Source organism: Callorhinus ursinus, unplaced genomic scaffold (genome assembly GCF_003265705.2).
Source record: "Callorhinus ursinus isolate GAN/ISIS: 27379988/994484 unplaced genomic scaffold, GSC_fseal_2.0 scaffold1, whole genome shotgun sequence".
Taxonomy (NCBI): domain Eukaryota; kingdom Metazoa; phylum Chordata; class Mammalia; order Carnivora; family Otariidae; genus Callorhinus; species Callorhinus ursinus.
In genome coordinates, this window is record NW_027397063.1 from 117,736,824 (window position 1) to 117,752,960 (window position 16,137).

General features: G+C 43.3%; 1 protein-coding gene across 1 annotated transcript in view; it reads right to left on the minus strand.

Annotated features, from left to right (window-relative positions):
• The window catches only part of LOC112831669 (serotransferrin-like), a 56,066-nt gene that overhangs the window by 23,377 nt on the left and 16,552 nt on the right, over positions 1 to 16,137 (minus strand). Inside the window, 9 exon segments of the mRNA XM_025882032.2 lie at positions 813 to 819; positions 2,072 to 2,080; positions 4,578 to 4,767; positions 5,981 to 6,165; positions 9,156 to 9,220; positions 10,511 to 10,655; positions 13,869 to 14,027; positions 15,394 to 15,432; positions 16,027 to 16,117. Of these exon segments, the coding sequence (XP_025737817.1) occupies positions 813 to 819; positions 2,072 to 2,080; positions 4,578 to 4,767; positions 5,981 to 6,165; positions 9,156 to 9,220; positions 10,511 to 10,655; positions 13,869 to 14,027; positions 15,394 to 15,432; positions 16,027 to 16,117 (890 nt within the window).

Below are 16,137 nucleotides of genomic sequence, written 5' to 3' on the forward strand. Positions count from 1 at the left end.
GTTCTTCCAGTTTTTCCAGAGACGCCGGAAAGGGAAATGACCTACTTTTCAGATTTCAGCAAGTAATGAAAAGAATTAAAAACAAAACAAAACTTGTCGCCCAAATAAAACACCTCAGTGGGGCACCTGGGTGGCTCAGTCGTAAAGCGTCTGCCTTCTGCTCAGGTCATGATCCCAGGGTCCTGGGATGGAGTCCCATGTTGGGCTCCCTGCTCAGCGGGGAGTCTCCTTCTCCCTCCCCCACCCCCCTGCCTGTGTTCCCTCTTTCCTTGTGTCTCTCTCTGTCAAATAAATCTTTTTTAAAAATAAAATAAAACACCTTGGGGGGCCAGAAGTGGCCCACTTAGGGGCTGCCAGTTTGCAGTCTGTCCCTAAGCTGATGTCATTTCAGCAGAAGTGGCAGGAGATGAAGCAGGAAAGGTTGGCAGGTAGGACCTGAAGGGATTGTGTGCTATGCTGAGGAACCTAGACTTCATCCAGAATGAGATAAGAAGTTTCAGTTGGGGGTAACATAGATGACTGGCAGATAAATGGAGAATGGTGATTTGAGAGAGGAAAAGACTGAGGCAGGGAGACCAGCTGGGAGCTGTTGCAGTGTTTTGGTAAAAGATGCAGAGAGTCTGAACCAGGAGTGGAGGTAGGTGCGGAAAGGAGGCCACAGATTTGAAAGATGTGGAGAAGGAAAATATATAGGATGTGGTGATTAATTGGGTATGCTGAGTTAAGATGGGAGAGTTACCAAAACTGCAACTGAAGCAGTTGGTGTGGGGTACTGAAAAGATCAGAGTGCATAAAGTGAATTAGAGAAGGACTTTGGGGCTGAGGGCATAACCAGAATGAAAATTGCCTCTCTTTTCTATATATTGAGTTTCAGGTGCCTCTGGGAGTTCTAAAATCTTATATTAAGCAGGTGATAGAATAAACAGATGTAAAGTTTCAGCAATAGGTGCTGTATTTTCATCTGAGTTGCAGGCATAAATAAATGGTCATTAAAATCAGGGACAGAAAGAAAAGTGAGGAGAAAGGAACCCACCAATATGCCTAGGAAGGAAGAGTCAGTGACACAAGAGTTAGACATGTCCTGGAAGTGGTCAGCAGCATCTCTTGTAACAGAGGGGCTCCTGTGATGAGGGCTTGAATGAAAAGTGAACTCAGAGGGAACAGTGAGATGAAGGTGGGGGTAGGGGCATGGGTATGGAAGCAAGACTGGTAGATGGAGAAGAGGATGGGTAATGCTGATAATTGCTAGCATTAATGAGTGCTTGCTAGTTCCAGGCACTGTTTTAAATCATTTTAATTTGTTAATTTGCTTAATCCTCACAGCAACCCATTATTCCAATTTTACAGAGGCAAACGAGACAGGGGTTAAGGAATTTATCCATTAAGCCCAGGCAGTGGGCTTCTTTATGCTTAACTCTATGCTCTAACATAGTACAATTCATTCTCCAGGCATTTCATTGATAAATGTAGGCAAATAGGGACTCCAGATTAAGAAAGGATGTTTAGGATGTGAGGTTAAAGAAAACAAACCAACTATTTTATTTTAAATTAGCATTATCAATTAAAACTATCAGAAATGACAGTAATTTTACCATATTCTCTTTTTCTTTCTTATTGTCCTGAGCCCTGCTCTGTATCCACCACCCACCGTGTGCATCACATACATACACACACACACAGAGCTCCTTTATAATAACCATTGATTCCTCTGCTAGGAGCTAAAAGTGCAGGGAAGGAGGAAGGGCCAAACGGGAGAACACCTACCATGACTGTCCCCACCGTGTAAGAATTTTTAGTCAGAGCTATGTGAATGAGAAAGTTCTGCCTAGGTGGTGAAGTTTGGGAATGATGAAAGAAAGACAGTTTTAACAAGACACAGACTTTTTTTTTTTCAGTATGTTTCCTGGGTAAAGACGGAAGAAATGTGCACAGAAGAAATGTGGAAAGGTAGTGCCATTCTCAAGAATGAGAGCAGGAGAGGATCAGCTGCTTCTTGTCCTCTCACATCTGCACAAACACACACTTCCAGGAGGTGTGTGGAGATGAATCCAGAGGAAGGACAGGCAGATACTGACTACTGCTTGCTGAAAGTGTTGTGCTTCTTCATTCAAATAGCAAATGGAGAGTTACAATGAAATAAATGTAGTGACACGATTTTTCCCCTTTCTTCCATTAATTAAAATGTCTCATTCACCAGACACATTTTCCCTTCTTCTATTCCCAGTAGCTCCAAAGCATAGTGGAAACGATCTCAGACTCAGGGACACCAGTCACATGATTGGTGAGTGGTCAGCCGTATCAAGTGCGGTTAACAGACTCAGGATTGAAAGAATTAAAATTGGTTTTCATAGTTGACAGATGGGCAGTGACCTTGGCCAAGGTAGCTACAGGGAAGTGAGTGGAGCAAAAGACTGGTTTCTGTGTTTTCAACCATTAATAAGTGAGGCGTGGAAAGGGTAAGGAGATAGGGCAGGAATTACTGTGGGAATCAGGGTCAAGCGATAATTTTCAGATGTTCCAGTGGTTCACTTTTCCAACCCACTAGAATCAGGAACTGATTCATGGATACCCTTCTCCATCTGGTATGGCTCCACCTTTTGGATTTTAAGATCTGTGGAAAGTGCAAGCCTCCAGGAGTTCTGTGGGGCAGAGAAGAGAGGTAGGACAACTGATCCTCTCCTGCTCTATATTCTTTTTCTGTACTCCCTTGAACACTCCATCTCAATATCTCACTCAGCATACTCCTTCCTGCCCCTCCCTTGCAACACACACACACACACACACACACACATGCATACACACACACACACACACAACCCAGCCACATACACTTGATTCTATTATAATAACCATGCAGACCCCTTTCAGAAAGAATTTCTACTTGAACTGTACCCAGGAGGTGTGGCTGTGGCACCACAACCAAAGCTGTGGAAAGGGTCAGATGAACATTGAGCTCTGAAGGAAGGGCTCAGTGCACATGTATTTAGTCAGATAGTATTAAAAAAAAAAAATCCTTCCAGGCCAAACATTTAGAAAACAATGAAGTTTTTAAAAGATAACACCAATAATAATTTTTATTTTATATTCTACAGAGGTACCACCACTGAACTGTGAAACCAAACAAACCACTCAGGCCGGTGAGACCCAGAGGGAAGCTTATGGGTCACGAGAGCTCCCTTCTCCATCTGGTATGGCTCCACCTTTTGGATTTTAAGATCTGTGGAAAGTGCAAGCCTCCAGGAGTTCTGTGGGGCAGAGAAGAGAGGTAGGACAGTCAAAAATCTACCTATATTTATTTTCTGTTGAGTGAATGAATAGTTAAGCCTGATATAAAAGCACTCAGACCCATTGGGGTCTGATAGGTGGACCAGGCCATTCTCCCAGTGGTCTTCTTCTCTTGCCTGCACAGCTCCTGTGTCTTTCTGGGCAGTACCATGCACCAAGGATGGTAACATGGTTTCCCTGCCCTGCATCATCCCCCACCTTGTGTCTCATAGGCAGGGCTCCCACACCTAAATCCATGTAGCTGGGAGGAGTCTGGTAGGACTATCCTCTCAGATCTCCTTAGAGAGGTGAGGAACTAATAAAACAAGCACCTAGAACATGCCAGTTTCCATGCTAGGGGCTAGAGAAGGAGCAGAGAATAGCAGAGCCAAACTTTCTCCCCTTATGGAGGATGTAGCGTAGGTGAATGTAACCTACATGCTCACAGCAGTGGCTCGGGGTAAGCACGTTCCTTATATTGGAATTATGGGGCCCTGGCACAGACTTGCTGAATAAGTATTCCCCAGGGCCTGGGAATCAGTATTTTAAGGACCATGGCTCACTTATATGCACACAAAAGTTAGAGCACAATCTCCCTCCATTCACATGTTCTTCTCCCACATCTTCCAAATGACTTTAAATGATGTCCAACATAGTTATAATGCAAAGGTGTGTTTGATTGTATTGTAATGCTTAGAAAACCAGTGCTCTAGATGAGCAGTAGGTATGGCAACTTTATGGTTATAAAACTTGTCATTGTTCAAGCTCACAAGAGTAGTGCTGTGTAAAAGAACTTTCTGCAATGATGGAAATGTTCTGTTTGCCCGCCTATCTGGAGCCGCGTGTAGCTATTGAACACTTGAATTGTGGCTGGTGTGGCTAAGGAACTAAATTTTTAATTTTGATTAATTTTAATTAATTTAAATTTAAATCACCATAGGTAATTAGAGGCTACTGTATTTATTGGACGATGCAGCTCTGTATACAAAGGAGTTTACTGCAGAGCAATGGGCATGGGCACATACAACCTCTTCCTTGTCTTAGTAATAACATGGAATTTCTTCATGTCTGGACAGTTCATTACCTTAGTGCCCTGAGCCTGTGTCTGCCTTACCATCTATCTACCCATATAAGTAGGCTTTCACACGTGCTGGGATTACAGTGTTCTCTCATCATCTCATCTTGCCCATTTTCATTGTTCATCCCAGGAGGGCCACAGCCCACTCCTCCTAATCTACCCACCACCCAGAATTGCTCCCCCTCCCTCCCCGTGTTTGCTTGGCAGCTTCCCCCGTGCTGCTCCCCCTACTCACTCGAGGTGGAGCATTGTCTCAGGTTAGCAACAGCCCTGACATAGTCTGCTCCTAAGTAAGATTCATATGTTGTGCCGTCTGGAAGTTTGGCCAAACATTTTGTGTCGTTCCTGAACAGAAGGTCCTTGGTTTCTGAGTGGAACAAACAAAACTTGCCCGAGCAGTCGTTTCCATTTCCTCCAAACAAAGGCTGTCAAATGGATGAAAAATGCATGAGGACCTGTGGCAGTGAGCAGCTGAGAATACAAGGATGGGGTTGAGAGGGATAAAAGCTGGGAACCAGCCCCAAGAAGAAAGGGAGCTGCAGAGGATGCCTCAGGATGTTTCCATTTCCTTCACCTGGCATTCACCCATTTTGCCCCAGCTTCATGCTTTCTTGAGGCCCCAGCAGGCCCTCTATAGGGTCCATCCTGGTCTTACCTCCTCTGGGAAGTCCCTCCCACCCACCCAGTCACTCCTTCCCCCTTTCATTGGCTATGGCCTTGGGGACTGTTTCCAGGAAATGAGAAAACAGAAGTGTGTCCCTTCCAAGTATTACTGTCAAGAAAGATATTAAATGTGAGCCCCCCCCCCATGAGGGGTGGTACAGGTAGTTGTTAAATTTAATGTTTGACTGCATCTTTGATCCTATCTTGGGCAAGAGGCTTAACTCTAGGCCTTGTAGGATTATAAGTGAAATCATGATTATGAAAAGTTTAACATTCCATCTAGCACCTAAGAAATGTTCATTAAATGCTAATTATTATTACCATTTACCTTAAGAGGACTCACAAAGATGTGCTATCTTAATTAAAAAAAAAAAAGAAAACTAATGGCAGGCAGGAAGCTGTTGTTGAGGGGAAAGTGGTGTTTGTAGGTAGAGGACTCTTAGAATATTCAGGCAGCCTCTCCACCCCACCCCCCACCTCCCTGGCAAGGCTGGCCCTGGGTTGATTGTTCTCCCCGGAGGATAAGCTCCCTCAGGATAGGGATCCTGTGTTTCTCTGGCTGTTGGGATGGTTCTCAGTCTGACCTGTCCATAGATCAGATTCTCTAAACAAGAGAAATACATTTCACCTTTCATGACTTATATCATGGAGACTGGCACACAGGATCACTCTCCTTCATTTTCAAAAAGGATAGAGGTGGAGAAGATGAGGGTACCACAGAGCAAGGTCAGGGGTGAGAAAGAAAGCAGATGTGTGGACCCAAAAGCAGGTGGATCACATGGGAACTAATCTCCAGTGACCCGGAGTTATAAGTAGAGCTGGGCCTAAGAAATCCAGTTCCACAATCCGCTGGCCTCCCGATCCTAGTTTCCAGAAAGGAAATGCTTGAGTATGGGCTGCACTTAGCACTGAACTCCCCCAAATCATCCATACCCACCCAGGAGGAAAGAATGGGAGGCCCTGGCTGGTCCTTACCTGCAGGTCAAGTAATGTTTCCCTAACACAAGATGCCTTATCTTTCCGTGAGACCACAGCATGATTAGGGGCCTTGGCTAGGAAACAGTCATTAGCTTCCCTCACAGGCTTCCTTTTGCCATCAGGGCACAGCAGCTGAAAGTCATTTTCCTTCAGATCCTTAGCCCAATCTTCAGTGTTCCTTCCTGGGGACAGAGAAGGTGGGTCAGTCACAGCTTACAGCTTTGGTTAAGGTGCCCTCATTGAGGGGATGTGACCAACCCACTGACTTGTGAAGGACCTGGGGCCATTGGCCAGCAGAAGTACACACACTGGGGTCACAGTGATGGGGAGAGGAAGAGACACTCACATGTCCATAGGTTAGATTCAACTCACACTCAACCAGGAATTCCTAGCAACCACTCCTTCCAAACTGCCCCACCCAACCAGGAGAAAGTGAGTTATATTCTTGGATGATGTTCAAAAACATCTTCATTTCTACTAAATTCCAAAGCATCTGGACTTATTACTCTAGCACACGAAGAATGTGACCCTCTAAGCAGGCTGATAATCTCTGTGTGATACCATCTGGCATTAGCAAGCAAAAGAACTTAACCAGAGGCCCTTTTGCAAGCTGGACCAGTGTTCTAAATCTGACGGGCTCATACTGGTTCCCATGAAAATGTGCACATGCCTCTGTGCATACGGATGCATATCCTGTTCTTAGCTCCTAGCTTCATCATTTCCGTATTCTCTCTGAAAAAAAAAGAAAATCTCACCCATTTTCAGGGTTTCAACTCCTTCCTCCTGAGGCAATTCTCAAATATGTTTTCCCAATTTTTAGTTCTCATCTAAAAGGCAGGATTGCAAATCTTTTTCTTCATTTAATTTTCATTTATTTTTTTTATCTAATTGAACTACTATGTGACTTCACTATCACAAAATTGTATATTATATATAAAATAAAAATACCTCTTTGCCTACTCTCTCCAAATATGTAATTACAGTTTTAATAGAAAACTCCAAATTGCCTGTGTCTCTCCCACAATTAACTACACACACCTTTGCTCACCTTCTAGTATTTCTCCTTCCCTTTCTTACCAGTCCCTCCAACTCAGCTCCTTACAAATGAAACCCACCATCATTCTCTCCAAACCAATTCTGCTCCACTTCATAATGTAAGAATTTACTCAACACTATGTTTCATGCCCTCTGTAAGCCACAGTCTTATTGGAGGGGGAAAATAGCATACATACAAAAAATACCAATTCTGGATACAGATAATAATAACATTTTATATTTTGTAGAGCACGCTTTAAATGCTGTCAGCTGAACCAGCTTGGTGAGAACATATTCATTAGGGAGAGCTGGCTGGAGGAGGCATGGTTTTAGGTGTGTAACATTTGTTACATGTACTAACCACTGTACTGACCATCAAGAGACTAATCTAGGCCTGACTGGCAGGGCATATGATAAAGTCCTCAATAAGGACAGAGGCCCTGAGAAGAGGAGTGGATTTTGAGAGAAATATGAGGAGTTTGGACTTACAGAGGTTGAGGTTGCAGTGCCAGTGAACTTTGTATATAAAAATGACCACATGGCAAATAGAGGCTCTGGGATGTTATTTAGATGGGAGGTTAGGCCTCTGCTCTACATTCCTGTCGGGGAGTAAGTCTTTTGGAGTCATTGCGGGGTAGAGAGGTGAAGCCAAGAAAGAGAAGCCCTATTCAGAGGAGTACAAAAAAAAAAAAATCAAGGGATAACAAAGAACCAATCTCAGGGTAACACTCAGGTAGTAGGAAAAAGGACAGCCTTTAAAGGAAAAAGCATAAATACTAGGAGAGAAGAAAGAAAAATTAGCCAATACAGTATTCCTTCAAGTAAGTACTTAGCAGCTTCTGTGTGCCACTTCCTATAGTTACTGTTGGGATATAAGAGTAGGAAAAAGGAGCTCAAAAGAGTTTCTGTGGCCACAATTTATTACAGAATGAGATAAACTCAATAATACTAGCCACAGGGACAGAAGATTCTATTGTGGGATGGATGCCATCTGAGAAGGCTTCTTGGAGGAGTCGGTGCTGAGCTAGTTCACTCTAGATGAGTTGCTGGGAAGTGCTGAGGTTGGGTGAAAGAACATGAGAAAGGAAGTGAGGTAATATCTGCCTGGCCTGTAGCAGGTTCTCTAAGCAGTTAGTGATACAGAGGGGACAGGTGGAATGCTCATTCTTACCAACTTAAAAAAAAAATTTTGTTTGGTTTTTCAGTGTCACAGCATCTGATATTCACCCACTAGTTTTAGTACCCATTGATGCTTCTTGCTTGAAACAATTATTACTATATGATTTGCCAAATGATAGTTTTTTAACTTTATAATTATTTCTACATTTATTCATGTTCTACAATAAGGAAGATCTTTCCCTTCACCTTCATTTGTTTAATCAGGATAGACTCATGTATTCCTATTTTATTCCTACTTTATTCTTACTAACATTATTATTTCTTTTAGTGCTCAAAATGTCCCAGATTTGGCAGTAGGAGGGCTTTAAGAAGGCTCCTGTATATTTTGACATATCCCAACATCTTCAGCACGATGTTCCAGGCTCACCTTATATTTTTCCAGCCCAGCCCTAGAATCATCTATTTTTTCTAAGGGGCCCTGGCTCCTTCTATCAGAGTATGGTTCTAGAAACCAAGATCTTGGTGTACTATTCCCACTGGTGTACTATTGTCTCTAAGTGTTTTCAGTGGACCTAGAATATATTTGGAATATATATATTAGGCCCAGAAATATAGGAAATAGTTAAAAAGGACCTTTTGGGGATAATTCACCAAATCTGAATATGGACTGTGAACACAGTGAGTATTAAATCCATGTTAGTATAAATTTCCCAATCTTGGTGATCACACTGTAGGTATGTAAGAGTGTCCTCATTCTTAGGAAATGTGCTCTGAAGTATTTAGGGGAAAGGCAATGTCTACACCTATGGGAAGGTTCCTGGGAGAGAATTCAGGACCACCAGAACCTCACAGTCCTCACCGTTCTGCCTACCCAGGCAAACACTTCTCTCCTCACTGAACAAACAGGTTGAGAATCAGAGCTCTGGACTTGAGGCCATAACATGTCCACAAAGGCATCCTAAGCATAAATGAGCCCAGCAACCCCAATTTGTGGGGACAGAGGAGCATGTGAATGTACCTTCAGTGTTCTGTATGACAGTCTGGTCTTTCACAAAGGCCACTTCTCCCTTCTCCACCAGACACCTGCAGAGTGCCAGACAGGGAGAAAGAAGAGAGGAGGTCAGAGACATATGTGTCATTCAGGAGGGTCAGCTTGTAGGCCCAGGGCTAACCATTTGATATCAGCAATTGTGACTCCCATTCTATCACTAATCTTACATATTAGTCATGTAAGTAATAAGACAAGAAAAAACCTCCAATTGCTTTGTGGTTATACAATCTCAGTTCCCACACACTGAGTGCTAAATTCTGGCATTTCTCCAATGGAGCTACAGCATTTCCCTGGCATCAGTAGAGATATTAGAGGAGAAGTTTCCCATTAAGGTGATTCCTTACACTCTACTTTGTAAAAATTGGGAACTTGTGGACTGTGAATTGTATTTGCACAAACTCACAAGGTGGTTCTAATTGGAGAATTAGGATAACCTTTGTTTTCTCCTTCACTACTGAGAAGCTCAGTTACAATACCACCATCATTGTGCAGTTGAGGGACTCATGAACTAACACTAGCCTGAATCAGAAAAGACAGTTAAAAAGTAGTAAGGTCAGGGTGCCTGGGTGGCTCAGTCGGTTAAGCATCTGCCTTCGGCTCAGGTCATAATCCTAGGGTCCCTGCTCAGTGGGGAGCCTGCTTCTCCCTCTCTCTGCTGCTCCCTCTGCTTGTTCTCTCTCTCTCTGTCAAATAAATAAATAAAATCTTTTTAAAAAGTAATAAGGTCATAAGGTACACAGGTGTCTTTATAAAAGTAATAAACATCCCATGAAATAGAATTGCAGTTGGGAATGTAGAAATCATGTTCTTTACTTTTGTATATTTCCAGGTAAGTATGGCTGGCTCTAGGTTCCCCAGAGGTGCATGGAAGAGCATGAACCAGACCCCTGACTCCTGTATTCAACTATGGCAGGGTTTCCTCACCTTGGCAATAGTAACATTTTGAGCCAGGCAATTCTTTATTGTAGGGTGCTGTCCTATGCATGTAAGATGTCTAGCAGCCTCTACCAATTAGATACCAGTTGCACCCAACCCCATTTGATAATCAAAAACAACTCCAGACACTGCCAAACTTCCTCCTGAGGGGGAAATCACCCCCTTTTGAGAACTTCTAATCTGCACTGTACTGCCAGTCTGGAGAGAGTGTCTTGCAGGGGCTTGGATGCTCCTTCACACAGGGTTCTACAGAGAGTTGCTAACTGTGGCACCCTAACACATGTAAGACTAACAGGCCAGGAACGTAAGAATCTCACCTTAGTTCCCAAAAAGAAATCTTGTCAGGACTGGGTTTATTATATTTGGGTCAGGGTTAAAAGACTCACCTGAAAGCCCCTGTGTAGCCATAGTATCTCTCATGGTTATTGGGAACACACTCCTTTCTTGGAAATTTTGCCGAGCCAATACACAGAGCACAAAGACTGGAGTTTCGCAGAGACCCAGGGGCACAGCCTTCGCTGAAAAATTTATCTGTACGGAAGGACCAGAGGAAGTCAGCTCCTCCTAAGTGAGTCAAAATGAGTAGCCTTCATCTAACACATAACAGGTGCGTATGGCCCAGGATAGGTGGAATATATTCAGTGACCTGCCACCAACTCAGGACCTGCCAGCCTGCAGGCTTTAAAAAGAAACTTAATTGAGGCTGGGAATAGAAGTTAGTAGACCATTACAATTCAGGTAGAAAGCATTCCATGGACATGCTATAGTGTCACCATTTATCTAAAGAGAGAAGAGAGGGAAATTACATAAAAATTGACATAAAAAGGATAAAAGTGGAGGTCTCACTCCTCAAGCTTGTGCTACCTATTTCCAGAAGTTTCCTTCCCTTGCTATTTTTCAGAAGAGACTTTAATAGAACTTAAAACTCCGAACCCACTTAAGGGCTAGGGGATTTTACTCACAGCTCAGCTGTTCTCCCATGGCTGTGAAATTGCCAGGAGGCTCAGAAAAGCAGAGGTAATGCCCTTGCTGGTGAGGAGCCAGAGCTTTCTGGATATCTCCCCAGCCACATTTTGCTTCCTCTCGTGTCAGAGAATACCCCAGTGCAGAAATGTGGTCTCATTTCCAAGTCCCCACACAGGTCTTGTCTGGTTCCTAACTGTCTTTAGAGACTTCTCCTTTTATTTTAATTTAATTTTTATTTTTTTTAAAGATTTTATTTATTTATTTGACAGCGAGAGAGGGAACACAAGCAGGGGGAGTGAGAGAGGGAGAAGCAGGCTTCCCGCGGAGCAGGGAGCCCGATGCGGGGCTCGATGCCAGGACCCTGGGATCATGACCTGAGCTGAAGGCAGCCGCCTAACAACTGAGCCACCCAGGTGTCCCTAGAGACTTCTCCTTTTAAAGCAGTTGCACATATTTGGAGGTGGCAAGGAGAAAGCTCATGTAAATAACCATTAGAAAACATTTGTCTGGGGCGCTTGGGTGGCTCAGTCAGTTGAGCGTCTGTCTTCGGCTCAGGTCATGATCCTGGAGTCCTGGGATCAAGTCCCACATCAGGCTTCCTGTTCATTGGGGAGTCTGCTTCTCCCTCTACTCCTCCCCCCGCTCATGTGCTCTCTTTCTCTCTTGCTTGCTCACTCTCTCTCTCTCAAATAAATAAATAAAATCTTTAATAAAAAAAAAAAAGAAAGGAAACATTTGTCTGTGGTTAACTGACACATAGAGTTTTCATACCTGAAGATATTCAGAGGACACAGAAAATAAACTGATGCCCATCCCTTTAAAGGGGCCTAGGAGCTGGGCAGTACTTCAGTGAGCCTGCCAAGACCTTAAAGAGATCCCAGGATCCCACATGCTCACGTTACCTAGAAAGCCTGTGGGAGGGATTGTCCACCCAACAGCCATTTGGAACCCCTTGTTCCTTAGTAACAAAGTCTTAGTTGTTTTAATCTTTTAATTTTTTCTCCATTACTTTTTATTTAGATACAACTGACATATAACATTATATTAGTTTCAGGTGTTCAACATGATTTGATGTTGCAATATATTGCAAAATGGTCCCCACAATAAGTCTAGTTAACATCCACCACCATACATCATTACAAAGTTTTTTCTTTTTTTTAAGATTTTTTAAAAAATTTATTTATTTGACAGAGAGAGACACAGCGAGAGAGGGAACACAAGCAGGGGAAGTGGGAGAGGGAGAAGCAGGCTCCTTACTGAGCAGGGAGCCCAATGCGGCACTCAATCCCAGGATCCTGGGATCATGACCTAAGCTGAAGGCAGATGCTTAATGACTGAGCCACCCAGGCGCCCCTAAAATTTTTTTCTTATGATGAGAACTTTTAAGATCTACTTTCTTGGGGTGCCTGGGTGGCTCAGATGGTTAAGTGTCTGCTTTCGGCTCAGGTCATGATCCCAGGGTCCTGGGATCAAGCCCCATATCGGGCTCCTGGCTCAGCGGGGAGCATGCTTCTGCCTCTCCCCCCGCTCATGCTCTCTCTCTCTCTCTCTCTCTCTGTCTGTATCTGTGTCTCAAATGAATAAATAAAATCTTTAAAAAAAAAAGATCTACTTTCTTAGCAACTTTGAAATATGCAATACAGTATTATTAACTATAGTCTCCATGCTGTGCATTACATCCCCAGGACTTATTTAGTTTATAACTGGAAGTTTGTACCTTTTGCCCCTTCACCTATTTTGCCCATTTCCCCACCCCCCACCTCTGGCAACTGTCAGTCTGTTCTCTGTGTCTTTGAGCTTGGGTTTTTTTAGATTCTACATGGAAGTGAGATTATACAATATTTGTCTTTCTCTGCCTGATATATTTCACTTAGCATAATAACCTCAAGGTCCATCCATGTTGTCACAAATGGCAAGATTTCTTCCCTTTTTATGGCTGAATAAAAGTCTATTTTGCATTCTTTATGCATTCTATATATATATAGTTAATTCTGTATTTTCTTTATGCATTCATCCATCAGTGGACACTCAGGCTGTTTCCATATCTTGCCTATAGTAAAAATACTGATGCAATGAACACGGGGATGCATATATCTTTTTCAGTTAGTGCTTTCATTTCCTTTGGCTAAATACCCAGAAGTGAAATTGCTGAATCATATGGTCATTCTATTTTTAATTTTTGAACAAAGATCTAGCTTTATTTGGGACAGAGACATGCCCAAATAAAAGATGACATTCCTGAACCTCTTTGACAACCCAAGTGTGACTATGTGCCTGAGTTTTGAGCAATGAAAAGTTACTTGAAGCAACTGATTTAGATGTCCTGGATAGCTTCTTTAATAAAATCACCGCAGATGACATATACTTGAATAAAATGACCACAGATGACATGACCCAGGCTGCCTGGATTATGGATGTGATGGCAACCATGGTTGACCTTGAAGACAGAAGGCCCATGCTCAGAATAGTGGAGCAGAAAGAGAGAAGGAGCCTGGGCTTCTAATGACCATATCAGGAATAGACTGCTCACCTGGTTCTTTTCATGGGAAATGGAAGTAAACATATATTTACTGAAGCCATTTATGGAGCCAAAAAGAACCATTCTGACTCAGCTTCTCAACCCCAGCATCTCTTTTAGTTATCTCTTTGAGGTTCACTTTAACCAAATTTTAGGACTGTAGAACCAGGGCCATAGCATTTTCTACCATACTACTCTTTTCCCAGAACACCTCTTTCCAGCCTGGTCCTGATCACGGCACCCTCCCAGGATTCACTTACCAAATTCACAGTGGTTGATCCTGCTGTAGAGCAGGCCCATGGGGATGTTCCAGCCTGCGGTTCTATCTACTGCGGTATGGCAGGACTTCCTGCCTTGCAGATTGTTCCAGGTGAGGGTTTCATCTGCTGAGGCTCTAACTACGGCCACAGCTTTATACCCTACAAGAAAGACACCAAAAAAGAAAGTATTAACACCCCTGGGCCCTCCAGAGTATGAGTCTACAATCAAAGCCTGCCATCTCCCTGTGAAAGCAAAATTACCCTGAATCATTCCTTCTGTCTTTGAAAGGGTCTTCCCAAAAACTGACTGAGTCACTCTGTCAGATGGAGATTATTCTGAACATTTAAAACAAAATAGTAAGAAAACATCATCATCAGAGCAATGTCTGGTGTATAATCCTTCCCTAAATGCATAAAACTACAAAAGTTATAAACCAGCAACTCACCCTCCACTGTGGAATATCAGAGAAATGGATACTGAGGAGCAGGGGGTGACTCCCAAAATTTTATACAGTAACAATTAGGAAAGAGTTGTAAATGACCAATAAATTACAGGGAATCTTCTGGCCATGTATTTTGGGATATGGAGAATACAGGTTTGCACCAAAATAAGTATGTGAAGTAGAAATTCAAAATCCAGACAGCTGCCATCTTTAGCAGAAAAAATGCATGCTACTTCTTAAAACTACAAATAGATCAACCCATGATTTCAACTTTTTAAATTAGTTAATTTAGTCAACTATTTACAGCAGAAAACAGAGAAGCCTTATCATCCATGGAGCAAGAACAAGTCTTTCTATTTTCAGCTAAAGAGCCTGGGTCCTAGAATGAGGAGGAGAGGCTGAGAGGTTGTAATAGGGGAAGTCACAAGGACAGACTTCCACACTAATGGCTGGAAAATGACCAGACAGGTCTTAGCACTGGGGCTCTGAAACCCCGTGATCACCTTGGCAAGATTTCCTATCTCGTTCCTGTCCCATCTTTTCAGATCCACCCCCCCACCAGAGCACTAGCTGAGAGCCAGATTGGCCTGGGTTCTTGGGCCCAGCCTGGGCTGGGAGGCTGGGTAATTTCATGCTCCTAGACATCTGCCTATGTGAGCCTCTTTGCTCAGCCCTGCCAGGCACATATAAGCAAGACTCCTTGGCTGGTGTAACTCTCATCTAAAACTGTGCAGGCCTTATGTAATGTGAAGCAGTTGGGAGTGATGAGGAGGGTGTGAACTTGCTTGCTGGGTATAGGAAGCCTGACAACTTGTAACCTCTGTGAGCTGTTGGTCCTCTTAGGCATCCTTAAGGGATGACGGTACCCACTTACAGGATTAAATGAGAAACCCTATGTGCAAGTCATGGCAAGTATAAAAGATTAACCATATTATCAATTATCATCCTTCTATGGTTCTTTTGCATTCTGAAAATTGGTCTCTTCCATTGCCTTACCTACTTTTGATTTGAATTTAAACATACCTTACCCTTTCCCAAAAGCAATAAGAATTAAACTCATGAGGTTACCAATCACAACTCACCTTCCTCTGCTGTGCTGCTACAATTAGGGCCTGTAGTTTCTGGAGGAGAAAATGAAGAAGTCATTAAACATGTATTCATTGGAAGTCATGCCATTCCCATGTGCAGCTCAGAATAAAAAGAACCAGGAAGACAATCTACATTTCACCAATTCCCAAACAGTCCAGGCTGTCTGGATTATACAAATTCACTTTTGCTCACTGGCCTCTGGAATTTAGCTCAAAAGTGTGAATTTCAAGTTTCCTGCTCTGTTTGACCTGTGGCCACAGTGGTCCCTGCCAACTATACTTGAATCCCTGCACCAGGGCACCAGAAATGTGAGTTTGGGAAGCAAGAAGACCTGCCAGGAATCCCAGCTGAGAATCCCAGCTGTCCTCTGCAGAGAGGTCACTTTTAGCTGGAACTTCCCAGTGCAAAGCCTCCAATCAACCTGGTGGAAGGTATGGTAGAAGATTCTATCCTTCAAGGTGACTGTGGGGATTAGAGATGAGGGAGCCCAGAACCTAGGAAGTAGGAGGTGCTCAGTAAACAAGAGCTTTCTGGCCAATGTGGTGTAAATCAGGCTATGATTTTCCCATCTCCTCTCTCCCTGGCCCAGAGGAAATAAAGCACAGAGAGGCACCCCCTCCACTTACGGTAGTTCTCTGCCAGGACAGGCACCAGGCCACACTGGCCCGCTATGTAGATGAAGCCTCCATCCAAGCTCATGGCATCAGCCTCTCCTTTCTGCAAAGACACAGCACATT